Here is a 25,065-nt window from a genome sequence, read left to right as displayed (position 1 = left end):
GATGATGTTGTAGATATCTCAAGTATGTGGGAGGACGAAGACTGGACCTTTCCAAACCTTGTCCGTCGCTACAGACAACGATTGCATCGACTGCTTGACGTTGTAATCTAGATTCCTGGAAGAAGTACAAGGCACTTTACATGCTTACTCATCAAATTGTAGTTTTTATCTCTCTTTTATTTGCAGTAACACCTTCGAGGTCAGACAACAGTTCCCGGCCAGCTGATGATCAGTAGTTCTGCTGTTTGACTGACCTGTTTCAGCACCGAAACTGCTGCGCTGTGAGTGGAACTACGGAGGGACTGTCCGTTGACCTCCATGACCTGATCTCCACACCTGAGATGAGAGAAGAAAGAAATGGATGCTCATGAAAGAGTTAAGGTACTACTAGCACTTATTCTCATACTTAAAATTCCACTCGCTCTTGTACCTGTGCTGTTACTAACAGCAAATTCCACTCCCTCTTGTACCTGTGCTGTTACTTACAGCAAATTCCACGCGCTCTTGTATCTGTGTTTTTACTTGTGGAAAATTCCACTTGCTCTTGTACCCGTGCTGTTACTTACGGAAGTTCCCACTCGCTCTTGTACCTGTGCTGTTACTTACCGAAAATTCCACTCGCTCTTGTACCCTTGCTGTCACTTATGGAAAATTCCACTCCCTTTTGTACCCGTGCCGTTACTTATGGAAAATTCCACTCGCTTTTGTACCTGTGCTGCTACTTACGGAAAATTCCACTCGCTGTTGTATCTGTGCTGTTGTAATCATGCGACAGGTTTGCTTGCAAGCATGATAGAGAGAGAGCACTGTATACAGGTGAGGGGTACCAGCATTATAAAATTCTCCCTACTAACCTAGAGTCACAATCTTACTACTACGTTGACTGTACAGTCCAATACAAAAACCCAGAGCCTTTCATCCTACGATGGGGATGCCACTGAAGAGCCTGACCTGCAACTGATTGGCTTTCAAAACAAGATTCTCATAGAGAAGCAGCTTGAGAATTATTTCATAGTTTGTTTGGCGCTATATAAAAATGATGTTCTATAATTATTATTATAGAGGTATAGGGATAGCAACATTCTTAGTGTTGTTGAATGGAACCTTCCATGGAATTAGTTTTTTTCTAGTACACTTTTGCATTGGGAATTGATATTTAAAGAAGATAGCTTGATTGTGGCTCCCAGGCCAGTAGGGAGAATTTTTATATTTCAATGAACTTCTCATAGCCTGGACACTTCTCATGGTAATATAACAAACTACTTTTTTTACAAAATATAATTAAAATTGAAGAAAAGAAAAAAAGGAAAAATGTTTTACTTTTACTTCAATCACGATTTGAAATGAAAAACATAATTATTCCGGTTAATGACCTATGGGATTATGGGACCTATTATACTTTCTTCCCTGCTTCCCCCCCCCCCCCTCCCCCATAGAATGAAAAAAGGTATCTAAGTCAACTCACCAAGGGGCTTTTAAACTAGAAGAGAAGAACAGTAAATCCTTCATGAACGAATAAAGTGCACACATCATGAGCTCGTGTCCCGCAGTTCACTTTGTTATTGCAAAATGTACCTTTTTAAACTGAACCCCAAATTTCAGAGAGGCAATAAGGCTAAACACAGAAGCATGAAGAGAAGAATGATTTTTACTTGAGTTTTCCACTTTTAGCTGCCACTCCATTTGGTACCAATGTCTTCACAAAGATGGGTTGTGGTCCGTGGGTGCTGTCTTTACCCCCAACAATACTGAATCCCAGGCTTTTTAATCTCCCTTTGTCCAACGATAACTTTTTCGTCTTTTGTATATTTCTAGAGAGAAAAGGAAAGTTTGACAAGGGAAACCGTTTAATCAACGCCATGGTTAAATCTTGTCGCAAAAGAAAAACAAAATAATTATAAAAAATAAAAAAATAAAAGTCTTCATTTGAAATGTCATCTGTACTGACCTACCACCCCCCCACCCTGGTAAATACTATACTTTTGATAGAGTCCCCCACAAGAGAACAACCACACTTACACACATTTAGCAAGCCATGTTGTATTGGACCTCAGGGAGAAATGTTTACAGACGTTTCACTTCAAGAAGCACATTTTATTTTATTATTTGTTTAATTTTAATTTTTTTTTTTTTTTAAGCAGCACATTTTCAATGCAAATATCATATAACCAGATAATCCAGTACTACTGTTAATTGAAAATAATAGTCTGATTGAAACTCCCTGAATGCCTGGGTATATATATGAAGACAAGAGCTGAAATGTGAAAAAGTGTTATGGAAATACAAGCTGCACTGTTAATAAGTGTGTTCTGGTGGGCTACAAGATAACTCAAAAATTAATCTTGTGCCTTACCTCAGTCATGCTTTGAAACGTAGAAATTGTAATAAATTTCACAAAATTACTTCAAAACAAGCGACTTACGGAGGCAGGGCCAACCACGTCAACCAAGAAGGAGCGTATCTTGCGCCGGTTACGCCTTCGTTTTCATCGGCTTCGATAATACGAAAACTGATAGATTTGGCGCTGGCACTAGCCTTCAACACCTTGACAGCATCTGTGTGCCTCAGATCTGTCAAATCTGTTCCGCTGACACTTAGAATGATATCTCCAACCTATCGAGACAAGAAAAATGAAAACATTTCATAGTTCCTTGTTCATTGATTTAATAAAGAGGGAACACTCCAAGTATGTAATGATGAAGCATTACCTTAAGTTATGTGAACAAACTGTTGTTACCAAAATAATGCTAGCCAGGGCCCTTCTTAAATATGCATGAACCATTTGTAGCACACATCAGTATGTGTCTGTTATCTACAAATATCACTGATCCAATTTTGAAGTTAAAAACATATGATTTTCACATGAGTAACTGCAATTTGATATATAATACCTCACTCGGAAAACTCATCATTGGTCATGATATGAGCACCACAAACAAATTAGGTTCACCTATTCACTAAACATGGTAATGATCAATAATTGCCTTGTGAAGTTATTAATCATACAAACTTGTAATCTAAGTAATGCAAAGCAACACCTCATAAATACACATGTTATCAATTGCAACACACATCACCATGTGTAGGCTACCTACCAATAACACACTCACGTTTGCTGAAACTGTGACTTATGATTGTCTAGTTATGGCAATTTGAAGAGTTTGACATTTGACCCTGTGACCTCATTAATATTCATGAATGAGCACCAACATCAATAGGGTTCATCTAATCATACTGGACCACCCACCAAGAATGACATTGATCAATTATTCTTTTGTCTAATTATTATGCATACAAACTTGTTACTATTCTCATGCTCAGCCACGCCTCCTCAAAAATATGGATATCAATTGCAAGACCCATCAGCATGTAAAGGTGGTGTACCAATATCACAATACCAAGTTTGAAGAAACTCCAACCTGTGGTTGCCAAGTTATTGCAATTTGAAGATTTTGACATTTGACCCTGTGACCTCATTAATATTCATGATATGAGCACCGAATCACTAGCGTTCATCAACTCATTATTGACCTCCCATCCACAAAGTATGGCATTGATCAATTATTCACTTGTTGAGTTATCGTGCATACAAAAAAGTGTCACACATGTACACACTCACATATGCCGACATGACTACAAAAGTTCCTTTGCTTATCTGCAAGGAACCAAAAATGATATGACCGGAAGGACTGTCGTCACCACCAGAGATAGCATTCCAGTGGCCACAAATGATATTCAAAATTTTTGCCTAAAAATACACTTCATTTCCAAAGTTCTCTGTCATCAATTGTTGATTACTCTATCCATTTACTCTATTTATTTACTCTATCCATTGACTCTATTGACTCTATCCATTTTACTCTATTCATTGCTCATTTATTCAATGTAACTGTCTCTCCATCTGTGTTTCTTTAATGTGCTCTTAGTTTGTTTTTGTTTCAGTTAGCCTCTGAAAGAGGCGGTGCTGTGGCCGAGTGGATAAAGGCGGTGGCATTTGAAGCAATGAGGCTTAGCAATCTGGAGGTTCCAAGTCAGATACCCGGCCTGGTCATAGTAAGATGGGCTTTTCATTTATGAGCAACCTACAGTGTTCCCATCTGAAATGACTTTCTAAATAGCAAAGATTCCAAATTTGAGTTAAAATGTTGAATTGGAAGCCACCTGACATGTAAGTTGTAATCCACAAGCCCTTGAGGGTTCCTCCCACATTTGTGTTCGCTTAAGCGTTGTAACAATAACTGCTGATTATTATCATTTTTATTATTGAAGATGTCCTTGTAAGATCGAAACATCAGGCCCTATGTAAAGTCTCTGTAAGTCACACATTACTTACACGAAGTTGCCCATCTCTCCCGACGCACCCATCCGGCTGAATGCTGGCTACGAAGATGGGAACATCACCCCGTTGTCCTCTGCCTCCACTGATGCTGATGCCAAGATTCTGTCGAAGACCCTGGAAGGAGACAATCAGAGGGAACAAGTGTACAACAACAGAATGACAAAGAGAAAAAAAACTCGTTTGGGCTTAAAACAATCAAGTGAACCCATTACACTGAGTTATTGAAGGGCCCAAGCAATCCCTACTTTCTCCGCCATGTTCTTGAAGCAGAGGGGGGGGGGGGTAAGGGGGAGGGATGGAGGGGTGAGGGGCATTCATCAAAAGTCCCAGAACCATATCAACACTTTGTGAGGCGGACACCAAATTCATTTGAAATTAACTCAAAAATTGCTGCAAAAGTTTAACTCTAAATATATATAAAGAATATTAGGATCAAATTTTGAAGAACCAAAAAAGACGAAAATATATATATTTTCTTGAAGTCCTGCAAAATGATATTAATGCACTCACTGTAATCTAACAGAGGGCCAAGGAAGTTTGTGAATTGTCCTTACTTATTCCAAGTCACTCTCAACAATTCCTGACATTTAACAATGGTATTACGTCCATTAGATTACCAGTATATGACAAACTGTACCAGTCATGTATACTTCAAGACACTTTTGTGCCAGGCCTCTTTCTCTCTCTCAGTTTTTGAGATGTTAATTTTTTGGGAGAATTATAAGAAAACATCTTCGCAAGCAATATTCTTTAGTTACTTTTTTTGCAACAACATGTCCGATATTCTATAACAAGATTATTTGCAATGAAATCATTTCAGAGATGACAATTAGGAGGGTTTTCTGGAAAAGACATCTCTCTGACGATTTCTGTGACTGTTTTTAAGCATGTACTGACATGTACAATAAGATTACCACATATATAGGAAGATATGATGACCACATCAGGCCGGCTCTTTAAGATCAGGTTGTACGTCACACAATATCAGGAATAGGTTTGGGTTTGATAGATAAGTTATTTCATCAAGGAATGAGAATTCCTTGTAAAGTAAGATTCAAGTCTTGATATCATAACAAACCAATGCATGTGAATTCATTATTGCACGTTCATTTCATAACTCCAAAGAAAAAATAAAAGGCCAGGCTTCTCTCTCGCACTTTGTGAGATGTCATTTTAAGAATTATAAGATAGTGTCTTCACCAGCAAAATCTAATTAGGTAATATTTGGTACCCGGTAGAGTTACATCATCGTTAAATTACAGAAAATATTGAGTTGCAAAGATTATTTACCAAAGATACCAAAATTTCTACCAAATACTATTTAAAATTACAAACAGAGTCAAACACAGACTGTTTCATCTTTTCAAAGGATATTAATATCTTCATATTTCCGAAGATACAATAGACACAGGAATGACTGGTATTAGTCATGAATGGCTGGGATGAGTCTTTGAGTGGTGCAACAAGCTGGAAACCCAAGGAAATATTAAGGTCTTCAAAAACACTCTAAAAGGAATGCATAATCAGCCAATAATTTTGGGGTAGAGTTTTTTTCACGACGACAGCAAAGCAAGTCCTTGAAGAAGTTTTGATGAGTTAAAAACGATGGGCCTTTTTGAGACAGAAATTCCACTCTCAATTAGGTGTTCCAAACACTTTTGGAGGCAGGGTGGAAAAGGAGGGCGGTAGATGAAACAGAGGTTTACGGAGAGCGCTCTGGAAACAGTACTGCGGGAATACAGTTGTTGTGGGCAGACAGGGAAGTGAGGAGTGGCGTTAATTTAATTACCTTTCGAATAGAGACTGTCTTTTCCATTCTGGGTCGGGGGACAAGCGCTGGCCTCAGTAGTTGGAAGGGTTCTGTGGGGAGTTCATTCTGTAGAGAACTGGGATAGAAATCTAGAGAGGATAAGCCACCCGGTCTGGACACAACCATGTCTATTCTGGATCCAGCTCGCTGCGAGAGAAAATACATTGAGACAAATCATTAAATGAATATTCATCGCAATGGTAATTGTTAGCAATGATGTAAAGTCTCTCAATGAAATTAAAACTGACGATCACAAGATTAGTCTCTTCCCATCCCAATGACAAAAGTTTGACAAACATTCTCTTGCAAGAACATATTGATGAATATTCATATCAAGAAAGTGATAATAAGCTAAACAGAACATAACAAGAGTGTGGAAGTTGTGCATAGACAGGTAATCAAATTATTGCAGGATTATCATTGCAGAAACCTCATGAACATAAATCACCAATATTTGATTGCCAAACAACATTAAGTCAGAAACATCTGTGAGTTTCAAAGGAAGATTTTACATTTTTTTATAACTCCATGGACGGATTGATTTAAAAAAAAATGTGAGACGTGAATCAATAGTGGATAACATGCTTGACACAGTAATCTTAGCAATTAAACGGTTTGCTTGTTTGGGTTTGTTTCAACTGAATCCAAAAACTTGTTGGTTTGATGGAAGACTACAAAGAATCTAAAGCAATCTATTCCTCTTTTTTATTTACCTTGAATATCTGAGCAGCTCTGTCTGGTAGAGACTGCTCTACATTATGACCATTTATCTCCAGTACCCTGTCCTCTCGTTTCAATCTTCCATCCCGGTGAGCTATACTGTCATCCAACTGAGGAAGAAAATGATGCCGTTTAAGTACAAGAAGAGGTTGCATCATCATCATCTTTGGGATAACAATTATTAAACAGTACTAAAGCACATGTCTTCACATCAACCACAACTCACATTCTCCTCAGACAAGATTCTAAGACATCCTTCTCATCCCATTCCTCACCACCATCCTCCTCCTCACATTATCATCACCACCATCATCATCATCACCACCATCACCATCATCATCATCACCACCATCACCATCACCATCACCATCACCATCACCATCACCATCACCATCACCATCACCATCACCATCACCATCACCATCATCACCATCATCATCATCATCATCATCATCATCATCATCATCATCATCATCATCATCATCATCATCATCATCATCATCATCATCATCATCATCATCATCATCATCATCATCATCATCATCATCATCATCATCATCATCATCATCATCATCATCATCATCATCATCATCATCATCATCATCATCATCATCATCATCATCATCATCATCATCATCATCATCATCATCATCATCACCACCATCCTCCTCCTCATCATGATCATCACCACCACCATCACCACCACCACCATCCCCATCACCACCATCATCATCATCACCACCTTGCTCAGACAAGAAGAAAGTTTTTTACTTAATTTTTACACATTCTATTAAGGAATTTAAGAATTAAGGATTAAACCAAACATAGTGTAAGTTTAAATTCTGCTTCCATTTGGTTTAGTCTCACTGAAATTCTGTTCTCAAATCACATATACAAACTTTAAAAACTTCACAACAAATTTAGTCTGGAATATTTTTCACTAGGGTTCGCACTGCCTTCAGAGAACTCTTTTAAGCAGCAAACGGAGTATATTGTATTACTTAATATTCAACATTAGTGCTGCTTTTTATTACTGTTCTGAACAGTCGATCTTATGAAACACTGCGGTCGGACCTGTTTACAAACTGCCATGCATCTCTTGACTTGTAAAGCAATTTAACAGTCTATCTATCATAGTGTTTTGTGACGAGATACCAGATCAATTATTCCCTGATTGAGCTTGATTGCAGAGCTGATTCATAGCTTACATTATCAAGGGAATTTTCTGCATTATTTCTGTGCATACAATGTCATATAAAGCTGAAAGCTTATATGCCGTAGACTTAAATTATTGCCGCCAAAGGGAAAACTTTTGTCTCCATCCAACATTATTTTAACAGCCTGATTTCACTTCAAAATATTTCTTCTTATGTATCTTTTTTTCTTTCTTGCTTTTTATTTCATGAGTGAATCACTTGTAAGTGTAATTTGAACTTCCTCAGAAATTTGCCCAGTCAAAAAAAAAAAAAAAAATCAGAGATGGAAATTTCTGAAAAGTGGCATTGCATATACTTAACCTCATTTGAAAATATTAATTTAGAGAGCTACTTAAAGGTACTAGTTCTAAAGTGAAAAGAAGAATAAAAAAAAATATGAAATTCAAGAAAAAAAAAAGGCATTGCTTGATGGTAGAAATATTGGGTGATATCATCTCTGCTCTGCTATGGTCATTATGGATATTTACGAGCATATTTAAAGGATTGTCACAAAATTCTAATCAAGAGTGCTCCAAGATGCAACAAAGACAATTGATGGCTTAATATATAGTTACAGTATTGTCCAGTTGGAACAACAAAATATTTAGTGAAAGAAATTCTTTAAACTTGTCATCACACTTTATACAGTGAAGTTAATTTTAACATCTACCATTCCCATGATGCTTTGGAACCCTTTATATTATCACCTGTTTAATATGTTGACTCATCATAAAATCAATACTGCAGGTTTTAATACAGCAAACTAGATGACACACACTTTATGTAGGTACTGTGGCATGACCATATTAAATGTGAAGTTTACACAGCAAGCAAAAGGGACTTTTTTAAACTGTCAGAAAATGTTAAAAAGAAGTTTTCACATTTGTCTCGTTTTAACCGTTTTGTCATTCCAAGCGATTACTTGTCACTACATGTAAGAGAAAAAAAGACATCGTTTCAAGAAAAGCCCTCCAGTAGCCACAGATAATATTCAAATTTTGCCTAAAAATACACTTCATTTTACAAACTAACTCTCTTTGATCTGTACATATATTGATTAAAATGATGCAGAATTTACACAAATGAGTACTTGCTCAAGAACAAACGAAGCCTTATATGACCACATTATAAACTAAATACTGGGCATTCTGGCAGGTGAGTTATGAAACAACAAACACATGTTACAAACTGTAGCAGTCAACATTTCAACCAACAGTAATCACAACAAAGTAACAAAACATCTCACTTTACAAGTGAAGATAATAATGTATCATCTAACATTTCGTGAATGTTTTTTTATTTTCTTTATCCTGAAACACCTTTTAAGTGTTTGACTGGTTGTAAAACATTATAAACTTAAATACATTTTAAACTAAATACTGGGCATTCTAGCCTGTGAATTAAGAACAACAAGCACATGTTACATACTATACTGTAGCAGTCAACCAATGATACAAGAATAATGACAACAGGTGACATAACCTGTTGCACTTCAAGTGAAGATAATAGTGTGTCATCTAACATTCCATGAATGTTTTCAGATCCTACCTCACCTTGCTGCTAAGTGTTGACTCATTGACAAGTCAACTGGTAAAACAAACAAGATGACAAAGACTCAGAGATCTCTCTCTCAATAATTCTGTGAAACAACTTATTCTGTAATGAATACAGTACTACAGGTTTACACAGCCAGTTGTTACCAATGTTTGCTAATTATCACAGAATGTATACAAAGCTTTTAAAAGTCTGCAAACAGTTGTTGAACACATTAAGCCTTCATGTGTGAGGTTAAACTGTGCAGTGTGATAGAATGAAAATGATGTGAATCTTCTTCAGCCTCTGAAGAAGATCCTGCTAGGATCGAACCTTCAGGCCATTCGGCCTCTGAAGAAGATCCTGCTCGGATCGAACCGTCAGGCCATTCAGCCTCTGAAGAAGATCCTTCTCGGATCGAAACGTCAGGCCCATTCACCTTTAAGCATTTGCATTAACTCACGCAGTCTTTTTGAGAAGTTTCTTTCTCTCTGTTAGTTTGCAGAGTAAATAATTCTATGGAAGCTGTTGTGACACTAATCTAATATTTAACAAAAGCTGTCACGTTTGTCTGCACATTATTCCAGCAACTAGAAATTACACTGCAAACGTGACGAAACTCAAAAGCATCACATTTTAAGCTTATTTGATATAAATGAGTTCTTTGCAATACACCTAAACTCCTTCACAAATGTTTCACTGTGTGTTTCATCATTGGAGTTAAAGAAAGACAACTAGAGCCTTTGGAGCGAAGAAAGAAAAACCAAATACACCAGCAATTATCCCTTAGAACTCAATACTATTTAGACTCTTAATAAAAGTTTATTAGGACTGAAAGGATGTTTCAAGGCCATGTTAACTATAAGGACAATATATAAAAGTAATTTTAGCTGGCAGTAACTTTATTCATTGCAAGGTTAATCCCTCTTTGCAGTTGTATAATGCCTAACTGAAGGTTCCAGACAAAAAAAAAAGAAAAAAAGGACGCTGTGTTCTCCAATTTATATATGTCACATAATGTACCACATGACACATAAATGTACTTCATGTGAAGGATCTGTTCTATTGCAACGTGACGAATAGCAGGACAGTGATGGTGTGAACATGCTCAAGCTATCAACTGGGGTAATCTGTAGTGGGGGAGTGGGGGGGTGGGTTGGGCGCACCATACCCTGGAGGTTCATACAGCCAGCTGGGAGAGTGATTTCCTAACAGTGATCTTACTAAAACAATTCCTTCCACAACTACAAGTATGTTGTAATCATGTATGATCCTAGTATACAATGTTTGGAAATATTATTATGTTAATGTGTTCAAAAACTAAATGAAATTGCTAATTCCCATATTTTTTTTTTTCCCTAATTTCCCATATGTACAGTGCTTTAAAAGAAGATACAGTACATGCAGTGATGTATATTAAATGTATTAAGGTGAGGTGAGGTGAGGTGTGGGCTGGGGAGGGAAAGGGAGGGGGGTATACTACAATCGTTATTGTGTTTTGTCAATTTCTTCCTGACCGATTCTATTCCTTGTGAAGAGACCTTCCAAATCCTATGCACTGCTATCATCTGTTTTCCTATGTTGATGTTTTAAATATTCTGAGAAACGACACTTTCTGTAATAAAACCAAAACACAGCTGAGACTCATCAATTAAATCAGCAAAAAAGATGCTGTCTTAAATGATATATATATGTTTTGTATTTTTACAGCCCTACAACCTCCAAAAGTACTTTCGTGATGGAGTAGTACACCCTAGTGGCAAAATTTCCTTCTCATTTTCTAAGTTTTGTTTTATCTTAGCCTCAAGTGCTTCTCACTGGTTTGTAGTAGTGTTTACACGGGTCCAAAAATCGGGAACCGGGTACCCGAGAGCCGTTACCCGTCGGGTATCCGGGTACCCGGAAAAAATTGTTTACCCTCGTGTATCACGATTTTCAAGAAATTACATATTGGATGCTATAATAAATGAATTATATTATCTACTGACAATGTTTTCATGTTCAAAAACGTATGTGTATGGTAAGGTATAAAACCTTCCTCAATAATTTCTATTTGCTTTTTTTCTGTCATAAACTTGTTAATTACTTAATATAATTAACATTACTCTGTTTTACCTCCATGCTACTAATTAGTAGTAATGTTGTTAACATCGCACTGCCGCCGTTGCTTATGCTTGCTCTCCACGTCTATTGGATCAGACCATAAAATATCCCTTTAGCTCAGTTGTTACTACTACTCTCTATTATGCAGGCCCAAGGTTCGCATTAGCCGCGAGATTACGCGATTCGCGCAATTTGATCGCATTTGGAATACACGATTAGTAAAAATCCACTTGCGATTATTATTTTTTAGTTATCCCGTCTATAATCCATAAACATGTCGTAAAATTCCTTGTCAGCCTTTCCTTCTATGAAATAAACGAATGAATAAATAATTATTTCTTCCACATGGTAGCCTAACACCACACTAAGTCAATGCATGAGAAATCTAGCTAAGCCTAACCATCTGTTTATTCGCTGAAATTGTGATGCAGTTATAAGATATCCATGGAACACATTCATTATTGCTGCTACGTTCGACCACATGGTTGCCTAACACCACACTAAGTCAATGGGGTAATCTAGCATAGCCATTTGTTTATTAGCTGAAATTGTGACGTAGTTATAAGATATCCATGGAATACTTTCGTTATTGCTGTTATCTTCAACCACATGGTAGCCTAACACCACACTAAGTCAATGGGAAATCTGCCTAACCGTAGGTTTGCAAATTTTTATTTTTTTTAAATCACACTTTGTGTAGGATTCGGATAATAAATTAGGAACCGGGTAGGATTGCGTCGGGCGGGTACCCGGGTACCCGGATAACCCGTGCAAACACTAGTTTGTAGTCATTAAAGCTTACAAAGACATACATACAAATGTATTGCAAGAAAAGGGGAAATAGTAATAATAAAATAAAATATTAAGGAGAAAAAGTTGGTATAATTACATCAAAAATCTATCAAATTCTAAATTAGATCAGGAGTAGAAATACTATCGCTGGTACAGCTATGACTTATCACAAGTCTCTCTTCCTATAAGGTACCTACAGGTCAACTTTAGTCGCAACAAAATAAACATAATTTCGGCTTGCGAAAAAATTCACAATTTTTGGTAAGAAATCCAGGCGACATGATAGAACAGAGAGAGGAAAGAGAGAAGACAGACAGACAGACAGATAGATATAAACCTCCCAGATTACCATTGCAGAAATGATACAAATGATATGAAAAAAACAAGAAAAATTCATGAGGATTTTGAACCAGATGAATCTGAGAGTTACTGACGTCACAAACTTGCATTACTGAATGATTTTATGCAGTTGGGATAAACTTAAGGCATATTTCCATTAATTATAAACATCTCATTTCCATTATTTTTTTTTTCTTCTTTGGCAGATTTTGTTTATTATCAATTGGTGAAAGCCAGTTTTACTCTCTAAGGTCATTGACAAGGGTTTCAGTATACTATATAAATGGTGCGAAATTTTTATTTATTTTTTTAGTTATTTTTATTATTTATTTATTTTATTATTTATTTATTTTATTTTTTTTATTTTATTTTTTTTTTATTTTTATTTTTTTATTTTTATTTTTTATTTTTATTTTTTTATATTTTTATATTTTTATTTTTATTTTTATATTTTTATTTTTTTTTATTTTTATTTTTTTATTTTTATTTTTTATTTTGATTTTTTTATATTTTTATATTTTTATTTTTATTTTTATATTTTTATTTTTTTTTTATTTTTTTTTTTTTATTATTTATTTTTTTATTTTTTTTTTATTTTTTAGTTATTTTTATTATTAGTTATTTTTATGTACTCTTTATGTAAGAGAATTGCAATATTGTGTTTTAAAGTTAACGAGCAAATATGAATGCTCTTGAAATAATGGGCATTTTTATTATTCATTTTGTCAAAAACATGGATTTCAAAAAGTCACAGCAGGGGGATTAATTTATTTTTCACATTTTGCATAGCAGCTTTGAAGTTTACAATTTTGTTTCCCATATACGATACTGAGACTGATTAGGTGGGTCTGCGATTCAAAATTGCTATCATATACATCTTTTCATTTTATGTAGTAAGTTGCTCATTTTTCATAGTATTTTTCTATGCGGTACTGGATATATCATTCCCTGCCTTTCTATGGGTACATGGCTGTTACGATGGAGTATGAATTTACTTCATGTTGCACAAGTCTCTATGCGGTACTGGATATATCATTCCCTGCCTTTCTATGGGTACAGGGCTGTTACGATGGAGTATGAATTTACTTCATGTTGCACAAGTCTCTATGCGGTACTGGATATATCATTCCCTGCCTTTCTATGTGTACAGGGCTGTTAGGATGGAGTATGAATTTACTTCATGTTGCACAAGTCTCTATAAATAATCTTCAAGAATGCCCAGAGCACAAATTGTACAAATTTACGAGGGTGAGCTCAACAGTCCAGGTTACAACTATTTGCCTGCAAATAAACGGACAGGTACGGACTCAGAAACTCTAGTCCCAGCAGAAATCTTCTTGAATTCAACAGGTGATAGAAATGTTTGATCTTAAATCGGATTTGACTTTATATTTATACAGGCAGAAGAGGAAGATGGCTGTTGGCCAATACTGTAACTTTGTTAACTTCTTTCGACCAAGGCTCTAATAGGTTTTCAAACAAGCACTTACCACATCCACGACAAATATTCCTTGCTCGTCCCTGAAAAATAAAAGGAAAGGAAAAAGATTGGTCATCATCTCTATTAAACTTCAGGGTGAACGAAGATTATTTGAGAAGGCATTATAGAAAATCTGTGAAATTTTAGATTTGACTGTAACTCATGAAAGTAGTTATTTATTAAGGCTTGAGAAGTATGAAAATAAAATTCCATTTGTTTTAAAAGAAAGGTCACGATAAGAAAAATTTCAAATGCCAATGATTGGTCACAGAATGCCTTTGAAAACATCGTCAACTGACGAGACAATAAGGTTATAACTAGCTCCATGAAGTAATTTACTGCATGGCATCATGTACTGTACCTGTCCAACAGTAACAGAGGGCCATGTTTCTTGGTACCATGACTTAACTGTAACTATATTTATTAGTTTACATGGTATGTAGCATTCATAATAGCACATCTATCACATATAATCCACACAACAAATCCCATTAACCATGGACTTTGCATAGTCTGTTTAATTTCAGGTACAATGACTTGACAAACCTGATTGTAATCTTAACAACTACTGATTGTTCAAAGGGCATCCTTACTCTTTAATATATATGATGTTTTATATGAGGTTAAAAGCATTGCACAACATGGTACGGATGTAAATTTCACCATTCCGTTCAAGTTGCGTGCAGTTCATCTGAGTCTGGTCGAGTCTGTTAGAGTTGAGTCTGATTTTGAGTTGAGTCCGTTCGAGTTGCATGCAGTCAATTTGAGTCTAGTCAATCTGAGTTTGGTCGAATTGAGTCCATTCGAGTTGAGTCCATTCGGATTGAGTCCGTTCGAGTTGAGTCCATTCCCGCCCTAAATGTGATCAATCATAATCTTTATTTGAAGTAACAACATTTGTAGGTTTTATATAAATTACTAATCTCACTCATAGCGTTGCTTTGTTGAACAATGACGGCTGAATCGTTTGCTTCTCCTTCCATGTTCAAATCTATTCACAGTTTAGCCTTTCTGTTTGGGATGTAGCAAGAAATATTGTACATCATACATACAAACCTTAGAACTGTTTCCTATTTGAAAGTTCGTTTCCTGTACGTATCGATTCTTTGGAGCACATTTTTAGTTGTTTAGTCCAAGGTCACAACCTTGTGAGACATTTTAGTGATTTATGTTAAGGACATTGTGACACCTTTGATAAACCAGAGTGTCGAGCAACCATAGTTGTGACTATTCAAACAGCTGGTGATGCATGATATGAATTCGTGAGTACAACGTGCAATGGGTTGTCTTCCCTTAAGTTAATCCCTTATGGATAAGTTGTACTGATTTATTGAAAGCCCTGGTCCTTTGCTACAATCGTTGTTTCTCTCTGGCCCTCAAAGAAAATGAATTGAAAATCCTTCATCTTCTAAACAATCTCTTGCAGTGATGATGAGTTGCCTACATTGTCATAACAAACATTTTCTTTTCCCCAAATGTTGGTTCTTTTCACAAACAATAACAAACAACTTCACAGATGTCACAGCCAAACATGGAGCTGTTACATTACTAACCAACCAAAAAGTAGATTTTGTGGGTCCATGTTAAACGCAAATTCATAACCCAGCCATCAACCCCCTCCCCCACCACCCACTGCTGAGGAGAGAAAAATGGACTGTTGACAAAACTCCTCAAAATATTGACTTAGATATTTATCAATTTTCAAACCTACCTCTTGGCCGCAATCTTGATCCCCAACGGCACGCCTTGGACCTTTGTCAGCGTGACGTGGATCATCCCTGGGGAGTTTGCGTTCTTCCCTTCCGCCCTCTCTCTGAATATGGTCAGCCTGAGGGGCGAGGACGGATCCAGGAGTGCCTCCCTGGCGTTGAGATGGGGAATGTCTTTCACATCAACATCGTTAACCTTGCAGAGAGAAAGAACATTTCGCAAAATTTATTTCTGAGGGATTATGGGTACAAAACAAGATTAAGAAAACACAATACCAAATAACAGAAGTTTTTAAGATTATGACTGTAATGAAGTTCCTAAGTTTAGGACTACAGTTGAACTTCATGTGTTCCTAATTGCAAGTAGCTTTCAATAACTCAATTCGCAATACATTAGTTTCTGTGCTGCATTTGGTTAAATTATTCTGTCCTACCGATCGAATGTATAATGCCGCAAAGAAGAAGAATAAGAAAGCAAAAAAACAGGGGGTAACCTGCTCACCTGAACGATAAGGTCCCCCGGCTTCAGCCTCTTGTCTCTATGTACAGCTCCCTCTGGAAAGATTTCCTGTACAACGATCCCTATCTGTAGAATAATTGGCAAAAAACAAAAAAGAAACCATCATGAACAGATCAAAGCTGTAGGTAGACACAAGGCCCATGAACATCATTTAAAAGAAAGAAAGAGAGAATAAGTTAAATGATGGGGGGGGGGGGTTCATAATGGTCCTCGGGGTGCAGAGTTCAAAATGACTGATTTTGTTGGACAAGGAAAAATCTGCTTGTTGAGAAGTTTGCCATAGATTCTTCGGTTTACTTAATTACCAACCTAATTGCTAAACAATTGCTAATTAAGTAGCAATTGGCAGCTTAGGATAAAGATGCAAGAGGATGCTCTGCTGCTATCCGGAATATCCTTTGACCTCAAATAACCGTCGGCCATTTTCGAAAAAACTTGAAAATGCACTTTACTGCCAGCTTCAACGAAAACACTTTGCCCACTCTTGAGACTTTTATTTCTCCACTTTAACCAATCTCATTGTCTGGAAGGCCAGGAATGGCCTCTGGAGAAAGCACTATTGAAAATGATTTAAAAATGCCATGTTTAGGACTAAATTTACTCTAGAGTCAACACTATTTTACCTCTCATGTCCTCCCAAGGGTACTGTAGATTGGTAAGTAAGAGGGCAGTGACCCTAGAGAGAGGTCAACAGGGGGGAGGGGAAAGGGGAAAGCATAAGTTTTACTGATTTGTGGGAGATGCAACATTACATCACCATCATTGCAAATTTTCTGGGCAGGATCATTTTCCTACTTGAACAGGTTTTAGTAAATATTTGGTTGAAGCTCAACATTTCGTTTAGACAGTCATTCTCTTCTGTGCCTTCTTTTCCTCCATAAATATCATCAAATTACTCATAGAATGACTCCATAGTAAGAACACATAATATGCAGCAATCACAGACTGTATATTCACCATACTACCTAATATACTCCATACTTCCTAACATGCTCAGCTACCATGCCCAGAACAATTTTCCTGCTTAAAGGAATTGTCTGGTGGAAGATTTTGATACATTGTCTTTGTAGTTATTATTTTTCTCTTTCTAACCATGTAAAAATTGTCCCCATTCGACGTTTTCTTCTTGTAGAAATCTGGTTTTCAAATTCACCAGTTTCTCACCAAAAGTACCGTTTGTTCGAACGCTTCAATATGGTGATTGACGTAGTGCTTGCAGATAGGCAAAACAGGCGACTTGAAGTTAGCACTCCCAATTCCGCAGCAAATAAACTCACGTGTAAGCACATTGGATTGCCTCATATATATAACGTACATACTCGGGAACGTATATACTACGATGCTCAGTTGGTGTACTTGTATAGCGTTACACATAGTACACTCACACTCAAACCACAGTTCATTAACTGTTCTTCGAAATCGCTGAAATACAATTCACGGATCAAATTAACAGTAAAAGGAAACTTGTAAAGTATTCGTTAAACCGAAAGATGAAACTTGGCGGAATCGATGTCATCGCAGAACTGTCCGATTGTAAACGTTACAGTAGCCTATACACGCGAACATTCTTCGCGCTGGAGCTGGATACCGCGATGTGTAAACAACGAAGAGCCTGCTGTTAAAACTTATCTTGTGTTTCACAAAGACCACGAAACCACCGATCTACTACATGTATGGCGGCTTAAGGAGTTTTTTAAATCATATCTAATTTATAAGAAATTTCACCGGAAATTATTGAAGAAATTGATCGAATCGTTGTCAGAGCAGAATGTAGCAATGAGAAGCTTAGGCTTCGCAGAACTGTCCGATTGTCAACGTTTGAGTATAGCCTACATGCGAACATTTTTCGCGTTGGAGCTGGATAGCGCGATGTATAGCCTGAACAACTCAGAGTCTGCTGTTAAAATTTACCTTGTGTTACACAAAGACCACGGAACCACCGATCAAGTACATGGCGGCTTAAGGAGTTTTTGAAAACATATCTAATTTTAAAGAAATTTCACCGGAAATTAAGGAAGAAATTTATCTGTATACAAACGCTGTTTTTGTTGTGATTACCGTATAGGTACTGTGCGGAGGGTGGGTTATGACGCAATCTGCTATGGCAGAGCTGACGTCACGTATTGTACTGTTCAAATCATATTTGAAATGTCTATCGACAACGATTAAAAAATCGTTTCTCTGTCAAACGCAACATTAGCGTTCTCATACTTTGACAACATGTTTGGAAAATTATTTACTATTTTTTAAGCTAACTTCTTTGGGCCACCAGACAATCCTTTTAAGCAGCTTTTCATGAATATTTTATTGAAGTAATATTCAGTTTTTGTCATTTCTTATGTACATGCTGTACTCTAATAACTTCAACAAATTTTCTCTTAGAAATGACTCCATACAGTAGTTAGAAATATATAATATGCAGCCATTTCGCACAGTTGTCTATTCACCACACTGCACTGGTACAGAACTATACGCTTCACGTTTTAATATATTAACATGCTCGGCTACCGTGTCCAATTTGCACTCATCTTACAAGATCTTACCAGAGGTGTTTCATTTCCTCCGACGAAGGCCATTCCTAATTCTTCTCCCGGCTCTTTTTCAATTTCGACTGTCGTGAGGCAGCCATCTTTGAGGGGAGCCTTGGGTCCAACTGTGGGAATGAGGAATGATTCGGTGAGAAATTTATCGGACGGACAAAAGGTCTGATATAAACCCCCGAATCCAGCATTAATGAACTCTATGCACTTGAAATATGAAAGATGATATTAAATATATATTAATATCTAAACTGACTAAGCATGGCATCCCAACCTCCCCCCCCCCCCAAGAAAAAAAACCATCCCCCACTGTAAACTTAAAGGCTAAGCATAGCAATTCAACATTATGTAAAAAATGAATTATATATTAATTTTTTTCTGATGGATTCTTTCTTTCTTATTAGCAGGATCAGATTAGGTGTCATCTGGAAAAAAAAAAATGGATTTTGGGACCCTCGATTCCTAATTTGTGATTTAAGGAATACCCAGTACTACTGTAAGTAGACTTCCCAAACTTCTGGCACTTACAAATTTTAAGTTACATGTTGGATCCATAGATCAAGGGAGAGGGTGAGGGAGGACATGTTATTATATCAAGAAATCATTAGAACTTGTCTCTTGTAATAAGAAAGCAATGCATGCAAGCAAGCTTTTATGGGGCTTTGGCATTCCTTGTCAGGAACAAAATACATGCTTTATTTCTTAAGTAGTGTTTTAATGTGGCCAGAGTGCAATATTCTGACAGTTTCTTTCATTCAGTTCCCATTATCTGAGAGAGTCACCAGGACTAAAGAACAATTCCAAAAGGCTCCTAAAATTTCCCTGTTTAACTGCACAAGAAGGGAAAAAAAAAAGGATAAAAATACTTAATTTGGATTATTGAAAGAAATGAAATGGTACTGGGCAGCTCATTTACAGTAAGTTAAACTTTACTACATTGTACACTCACCAATTCCACCACAAGTTTGATTTTGGGAACTTACAGACATACATCTTCTTGGTCCTAATGAATTCAATGATTTTAGATGCTATAAATACCTTAACTATGAATCCACTGTATCGGCTATTTACTATATACATGTACACAGTAAGTGTACTTTACCATTGATTGGTGTGAAGTAGACAGCCAGTATTATCATGGTCCTCAAGTTAGTACACTGTATGAAAGCAGCATATGTACAGTACAGACACACTTGATACTGTACAATTACTGTATTTTTACTGACATACTGACTTTAAAAAGTATCCAATTACACATACATGTACTGTATATACTGTACAGTAGTACTTAATACTACCTGGTAATAAGTTAAAACACTTAACTACATGTGGATTCCTGAAAGCAGTTTGGGGAAAATACCAGCAGAATAAACTGTACAGTAAATTGACTGTCAAGTTCAGAGTACTCAGTTTGAAATATTCCAAGCAGTATATACTTGAAATGTATTTTGTTTTAATTAATTACTTTAAATCCAACCTGCATTTTCATCATAAATGATGCTGGTACTGTTCTGTATATTTAGATAAAGATAGAATTTGCAGTCAATTTCAATTGTTTAATAATCAACAGATAAATGTATACTGTACAATGTGTATCATATAATTTGTACACAGCCATATGCTACAATGTACAGTAAATAACTGTATTATACATAATGCACACGAGTAACGTACTGTAACCATTCCGAGGCTAATATGAACTTTCTAAACGCTTTTGGGTGGTTGAGTGAGGAGGGAGGGCATTGACCGGAGGGGTCAGGTCGTAGAGGGTGCAGTGTTAACAAATTACCAGTTCACTCTAGACATGTAATGATGATGCTTAAGCGACCACAAATGTGGGAGAAACCTGCAAGGGCTTATATGGAGTACAACTTACACGTCGGGTGGCTTCTGATTCAACATTTTCACTCAAATTTTTTATTTTTTTCAATTTAGAAAGTCATTTCAGATGGGAAAACCGTAGCTGATAAACCCACCTTACTATGACCTGGCCGGGTATCAAACCTGGAACCTCCCGATTGCTAAGCCTCATTGCTTCATATGCCATCTCCTTTATCCACTCGGCCACAGCACTGGTATGTGTGCTAACAAGGTTATTAGTTCCTGAAGTTGACTACTACAAACACATACCCGTAAAGTATACATCCATTGTACAACCGAGTCATCGATCTTCAACAGTTATGGTTTCAATCTAGCCCTAATAGCTGTAAAGTATGTTTTAATATAATTTATGGAATACCAGGAAAGTCCAGGATGTTCATTCAGTATGGTAATTAATATACAGTACATTAAATTCAAATTCTCCTGGAAGAGCGAAAAAAAGATCCATCTTCTTTCGGAAATGACAGAGCTTGAACCAAGGACATCCTAGACACCTTGGACTTCAGCCGGGCTACGATATGTCAGTAATCATTACAGTTACAAATTAACGAGGCGATGTGCATGGAAGCTACAACACACTACTCTTACAGTACAGCATCGTTGGTAATAGAGTCTAAAGTTTGTACACGTACAGTATATTAGCACACATGTTCATCACATGACCAAACAGTGCCGACCAAGAACTCTGCTTCAACCGTATTAAAGACTTTGAACAGTTCTGATCGGGTAACTTTATTAAGGTTTATATACTGTACCAGAAATAGCTTTCTAATTACTGTTTAATCTAGCGTGCACTTCCTGTCAGAATCTTGTTGGCGGAGTTACAATCCAGAAAGAAGAAGGGATGGTTAAACTACGATAATGCACATAAAAGCAGTTTTCTGCCTCAAAGGTTCAATAAGATGTTGAAGAAGTTGCAGATACCATAAATTCTTCAAAGTCTATAATTTTTCTTTCACGCATGGATGTGTAGATCAAAGTTAAATTATACATCTCGTATCCGTTTGTAATTTTCTTACAAAGTAGATACGGTAGATCGAATGGCAATTAAGAAATGATACATTAATGTCCAGTTCGTGTCGCAATCATTTTAAAACCAGGATATTTAAAGAACAAGTACTTTTACAAACAGCATTAATCCCCGCTTGGGTAGATGCCTTACTGTGGTGCAATTTCATATGTATATTTCAATAATTTAGACTTGAGGTACCTGCTGTTTAATACAAGTAAAACATTGAAAGCTTCACTGTATTAAAATATCACATTACTTGAACTACTGTGAATATTTAAGCACTGAAGAACCTGTTATATACTTTCTTAGTTTATTCTCTTCACCAAGCCCTGGGCTTCAAAGACCTCCCAAGCTTTTCTGCCATTAACTATGATTTACAGAAGGGGGGAAAAAAAGGGACTTTGTTCGCAAACAATAACTTAAAACAAAATGTCAGATACTAATGTTACATTTTATGGAGACACTCTTTGCCAATGAAGATATCATCAAAAAGGAATTTTCTATGATTAATTGTGACAGTAACATCTACAGTATGCTGCCATCATAGAGTTTATATACTGTATACAGCAGTGTGCAGTACATGTATAACATTGTCCTATAAAATCTACACAACCCAACAGGCAGTTACAGTGTGTCTCTTCACAGTTACTAAAACATGTTCAAGCTGATGTCATGTTGCCATAAAGCAAAAAAAACATAATATAAAGGCACTATCAAACATGCGGACATGGGTATATACTGTAGAGCGTCAGGTATTCAAGTGTTCAGATATTTGTGCTAAAAGTAGTTAAAGAGTTGATGGTACTGTACATGACTGTACTGTGTCTCTAACTAAAATAGAGTTTCGGTTATTAAACATTAATATTGGCACTGTTCCAAAACCACGATTGAAGAACTATGGTTACAGAAGCTTCCAATACTCTGGGTCTTATCTCTGGAACAAGTTACCAGATCACATTCGAACATGCTATAAACTTTCTACTTTCAAAAGTCTACTTAAGATCCATTTTTTCACTTGTTCTTTTGTAAATTAATTTACTTTCTTTGTAAAGCGCTTTGAGCAGTAACTTTTGTTTACTGATTTGGCGCTATATAAGTCTCATTTATTATTATTATTATTACAAAACTATCAGTAATATCAATAATTCATAAATAAGAGAATCAATTAAACTCTTGCCATGTACACTCAGGCGTGTTTTGTAACTACACACATACAGAGTTTCCAGAATTATTTCGACAACAGACACAGATGATGAGTGGGTTTTGCTTTGAAACCCCTTTAACATTAATTGAAAGGTGGGTGACTACTGAAAGCACTTACCAGGACGCCCCCTCATGGGGCATTCCCATACATGGTTCTCGAGCATCTCCTGCGGTCCGTGCCAGAGACATCCCAAGTGTTGGTTTGGACATTTTGCGGCATTGCCGACACATCTGTTTGAGAGGTGAGACTCCAAGTCGCATCTGGCCATGGAGGTGTTGCAGAAACTTTTATTCGGACAGACTACCATCAACTTATCTAGCATTCTGGGAAGAAAATCATTTAATATTTGATGAAAAGCCTTAAAATTTGGAAGGATACAAAGTGAAATTATTTCGAGGCAATTTGAAGGGGAGGGATGGGGACTCTGTACTTGTACTCCCTCCTTTTTTACTGTAGAAAATCAGGCATATAAATTCAAGTATGTACAAGTAACACTGTACAGAACTACTGTACGTCAGTACTTGTGAATTAAGTAACCGGTGATCATAAATACAATACAAACAGTACAGTATCAATACTTACAGTACATACACATGTATTATAGAAATTGTGCTCAATGAACTTTTTGTACAGATGTATTTGCGGTTAACTGTTACAGTACATTAGGTGCTTCCAAGTCTTAATAAATCACATATAAATGGTAAGTGTATATTTGCTAGTACTGCATAGACCTGTGAATTCTCCATTGTAAAGATATGAGTCATACCTACTGTAAATTTGCATTCAGCATTCATAACATGGGTTTAATTACATTCTACTGTGCAGTAAGTATGACACACTAACCACTGTATTTACTGTAAGTACAGTAAGTACTGTTTACACCATCGACACATTATTGAAAGGTCTTTCGTTTTACCCCTTAACAAGCAGCGCGATCTAAATTTAACTATAAAACCATTATTCTATGTCAAATACAGTATGCTGTCATGGCCGCTAACAGTCGACCATCATCAATAAAGTGACACATTCTGCTTCCGCGGTACCGCTATCTATCAGAGCAGTGTCCAAAACCTTGAATGGTCTGAGGACTTACCAGCAATGATTCTATACCTACTACTGTACCAGTCTCTGGTCTATTTAAATGCACTCTACTTCTTACCTTTAACCTACTACAGTACCTGCGCCCTCTATTCTATACTGTTCATACTGTATCTAAGGCCCCGCCCACCCACTCTACATGCTGCAAAGTGTTTATCGTTCTGAAATATCGTCTGTTTTGTTTAATGAGGTGACCTTTTCATTGGATCAGGAATTAACCAAACCAGTCTTCTTGACCTGCTTGAAGAGTACCACTATCAGAGCAGTGTACGTACTTTGTTCCCCAAACTATCTTTATTGTCGGTCTTTAAAATCATAAATAATGCAAGTTTTCCTCCTTATCTGGAAATAATTATCGAGAACTGCTCAGAAATATGTATATACACAAAAATTTACTAGTTTGACAACTTCCTACAATTTTAGCTTGTTTTACTTTCGGTAGCAACTTACTGAATACTGTTGATATCTAATAACTACAGAACTTATAAATTAACACTCTGGACTTTTCAAATGCACACAGATAGAACCTTCAGTCATTGAATGTAATTAAAAACTCAAGTAGCCCAAGCGAGACTATAATCAGTTTCTAACCAGACAGGCACTTTGTTTTAATTACGTTAAAGCTTAAAGTCATCTTCTTCCCAATTTCCTTACGATGCCGCCCAGTCTACTAATTACTGAACACATGTAATATACTATATACTGTAGAACTAATATAAATTTACATTAGTTACTGTAATAATAAAACTAGTAATGAATGGTACTTAAGCATGTCCGATACTAACTTCA

General features: G+C 36.5%; 1 protein-coding gene across 1 annotated transcript in view; it reads right to left on the bottom strand.

The window, feature by feature from the left end:
- Positions 1–200: 200 nt before the first annotated feature.
- LOC139983330 (ligand of Numb protein X 2-like) overlaps positions 201–25,065 on the bottom strand; it is a 41,430-nt gene continuing 16,565 nt past the window's right edge. Inside the window, exons 3-13 of the mRNA XM_071996839.1 lie at positions 23,296–23,501; positions 19,085–19,194; positions 16,524–16,607; positions 16,024–16,217; positions 14,323–14,353; positions 6,863–6,979; positions 6,129–6,296; positions 4,334–4,453; positions 2,423–2,613; positions 1,653–1,811; positions 201–336 (exon numbers count right to left, since the gene is read on the bottom strand). Of these exons, the coding sequence (XP_071852940.1) occupies positions 201–336; positions 1,653–1,811; positions 2,423–2,613; positions 4,334–4,453; positions 6,129–6,296; positions 6,863–6,979; positions 14,323–14,353; positions 16,024–16,217; positions 16,524–16,607; positions 19,085–19,194; positions 23,296–23,501 (1,516 nt within the window). The remainder of the gene's footprint in view (positions 337–1,652; positions 1,812–2,422; positions 2,614–4,333; positions 4,454–6,128; positions 6,297–6,862; positions 6,980–14,322; positions 14,354–16,023; positions 16,218–16,523; positions 16,608–19,084; positions 19,195–23,295; positions 23,502–25,065) is intronic.

This window comes from Apostichopus japonicus, chromosome 16 (assembly GCF_037975245.1).
Source record: "Apostichopus japonicus isolate 1M-3 chromosome 16, ASM3797524v1, whole genome shotgun sequence".
Taxonomy (NCBI): Eukaryota; Metazoa; Echinodermata; class Holothuroidea; order Aspidochirotida; family Stichopodidae; genus Apostichopus; species Apostichopus japonicus.
Note: the sequence above shows the minus strand (reverse complement) of the source record. Positions and strands in the feature narration are given on the sequence as shown.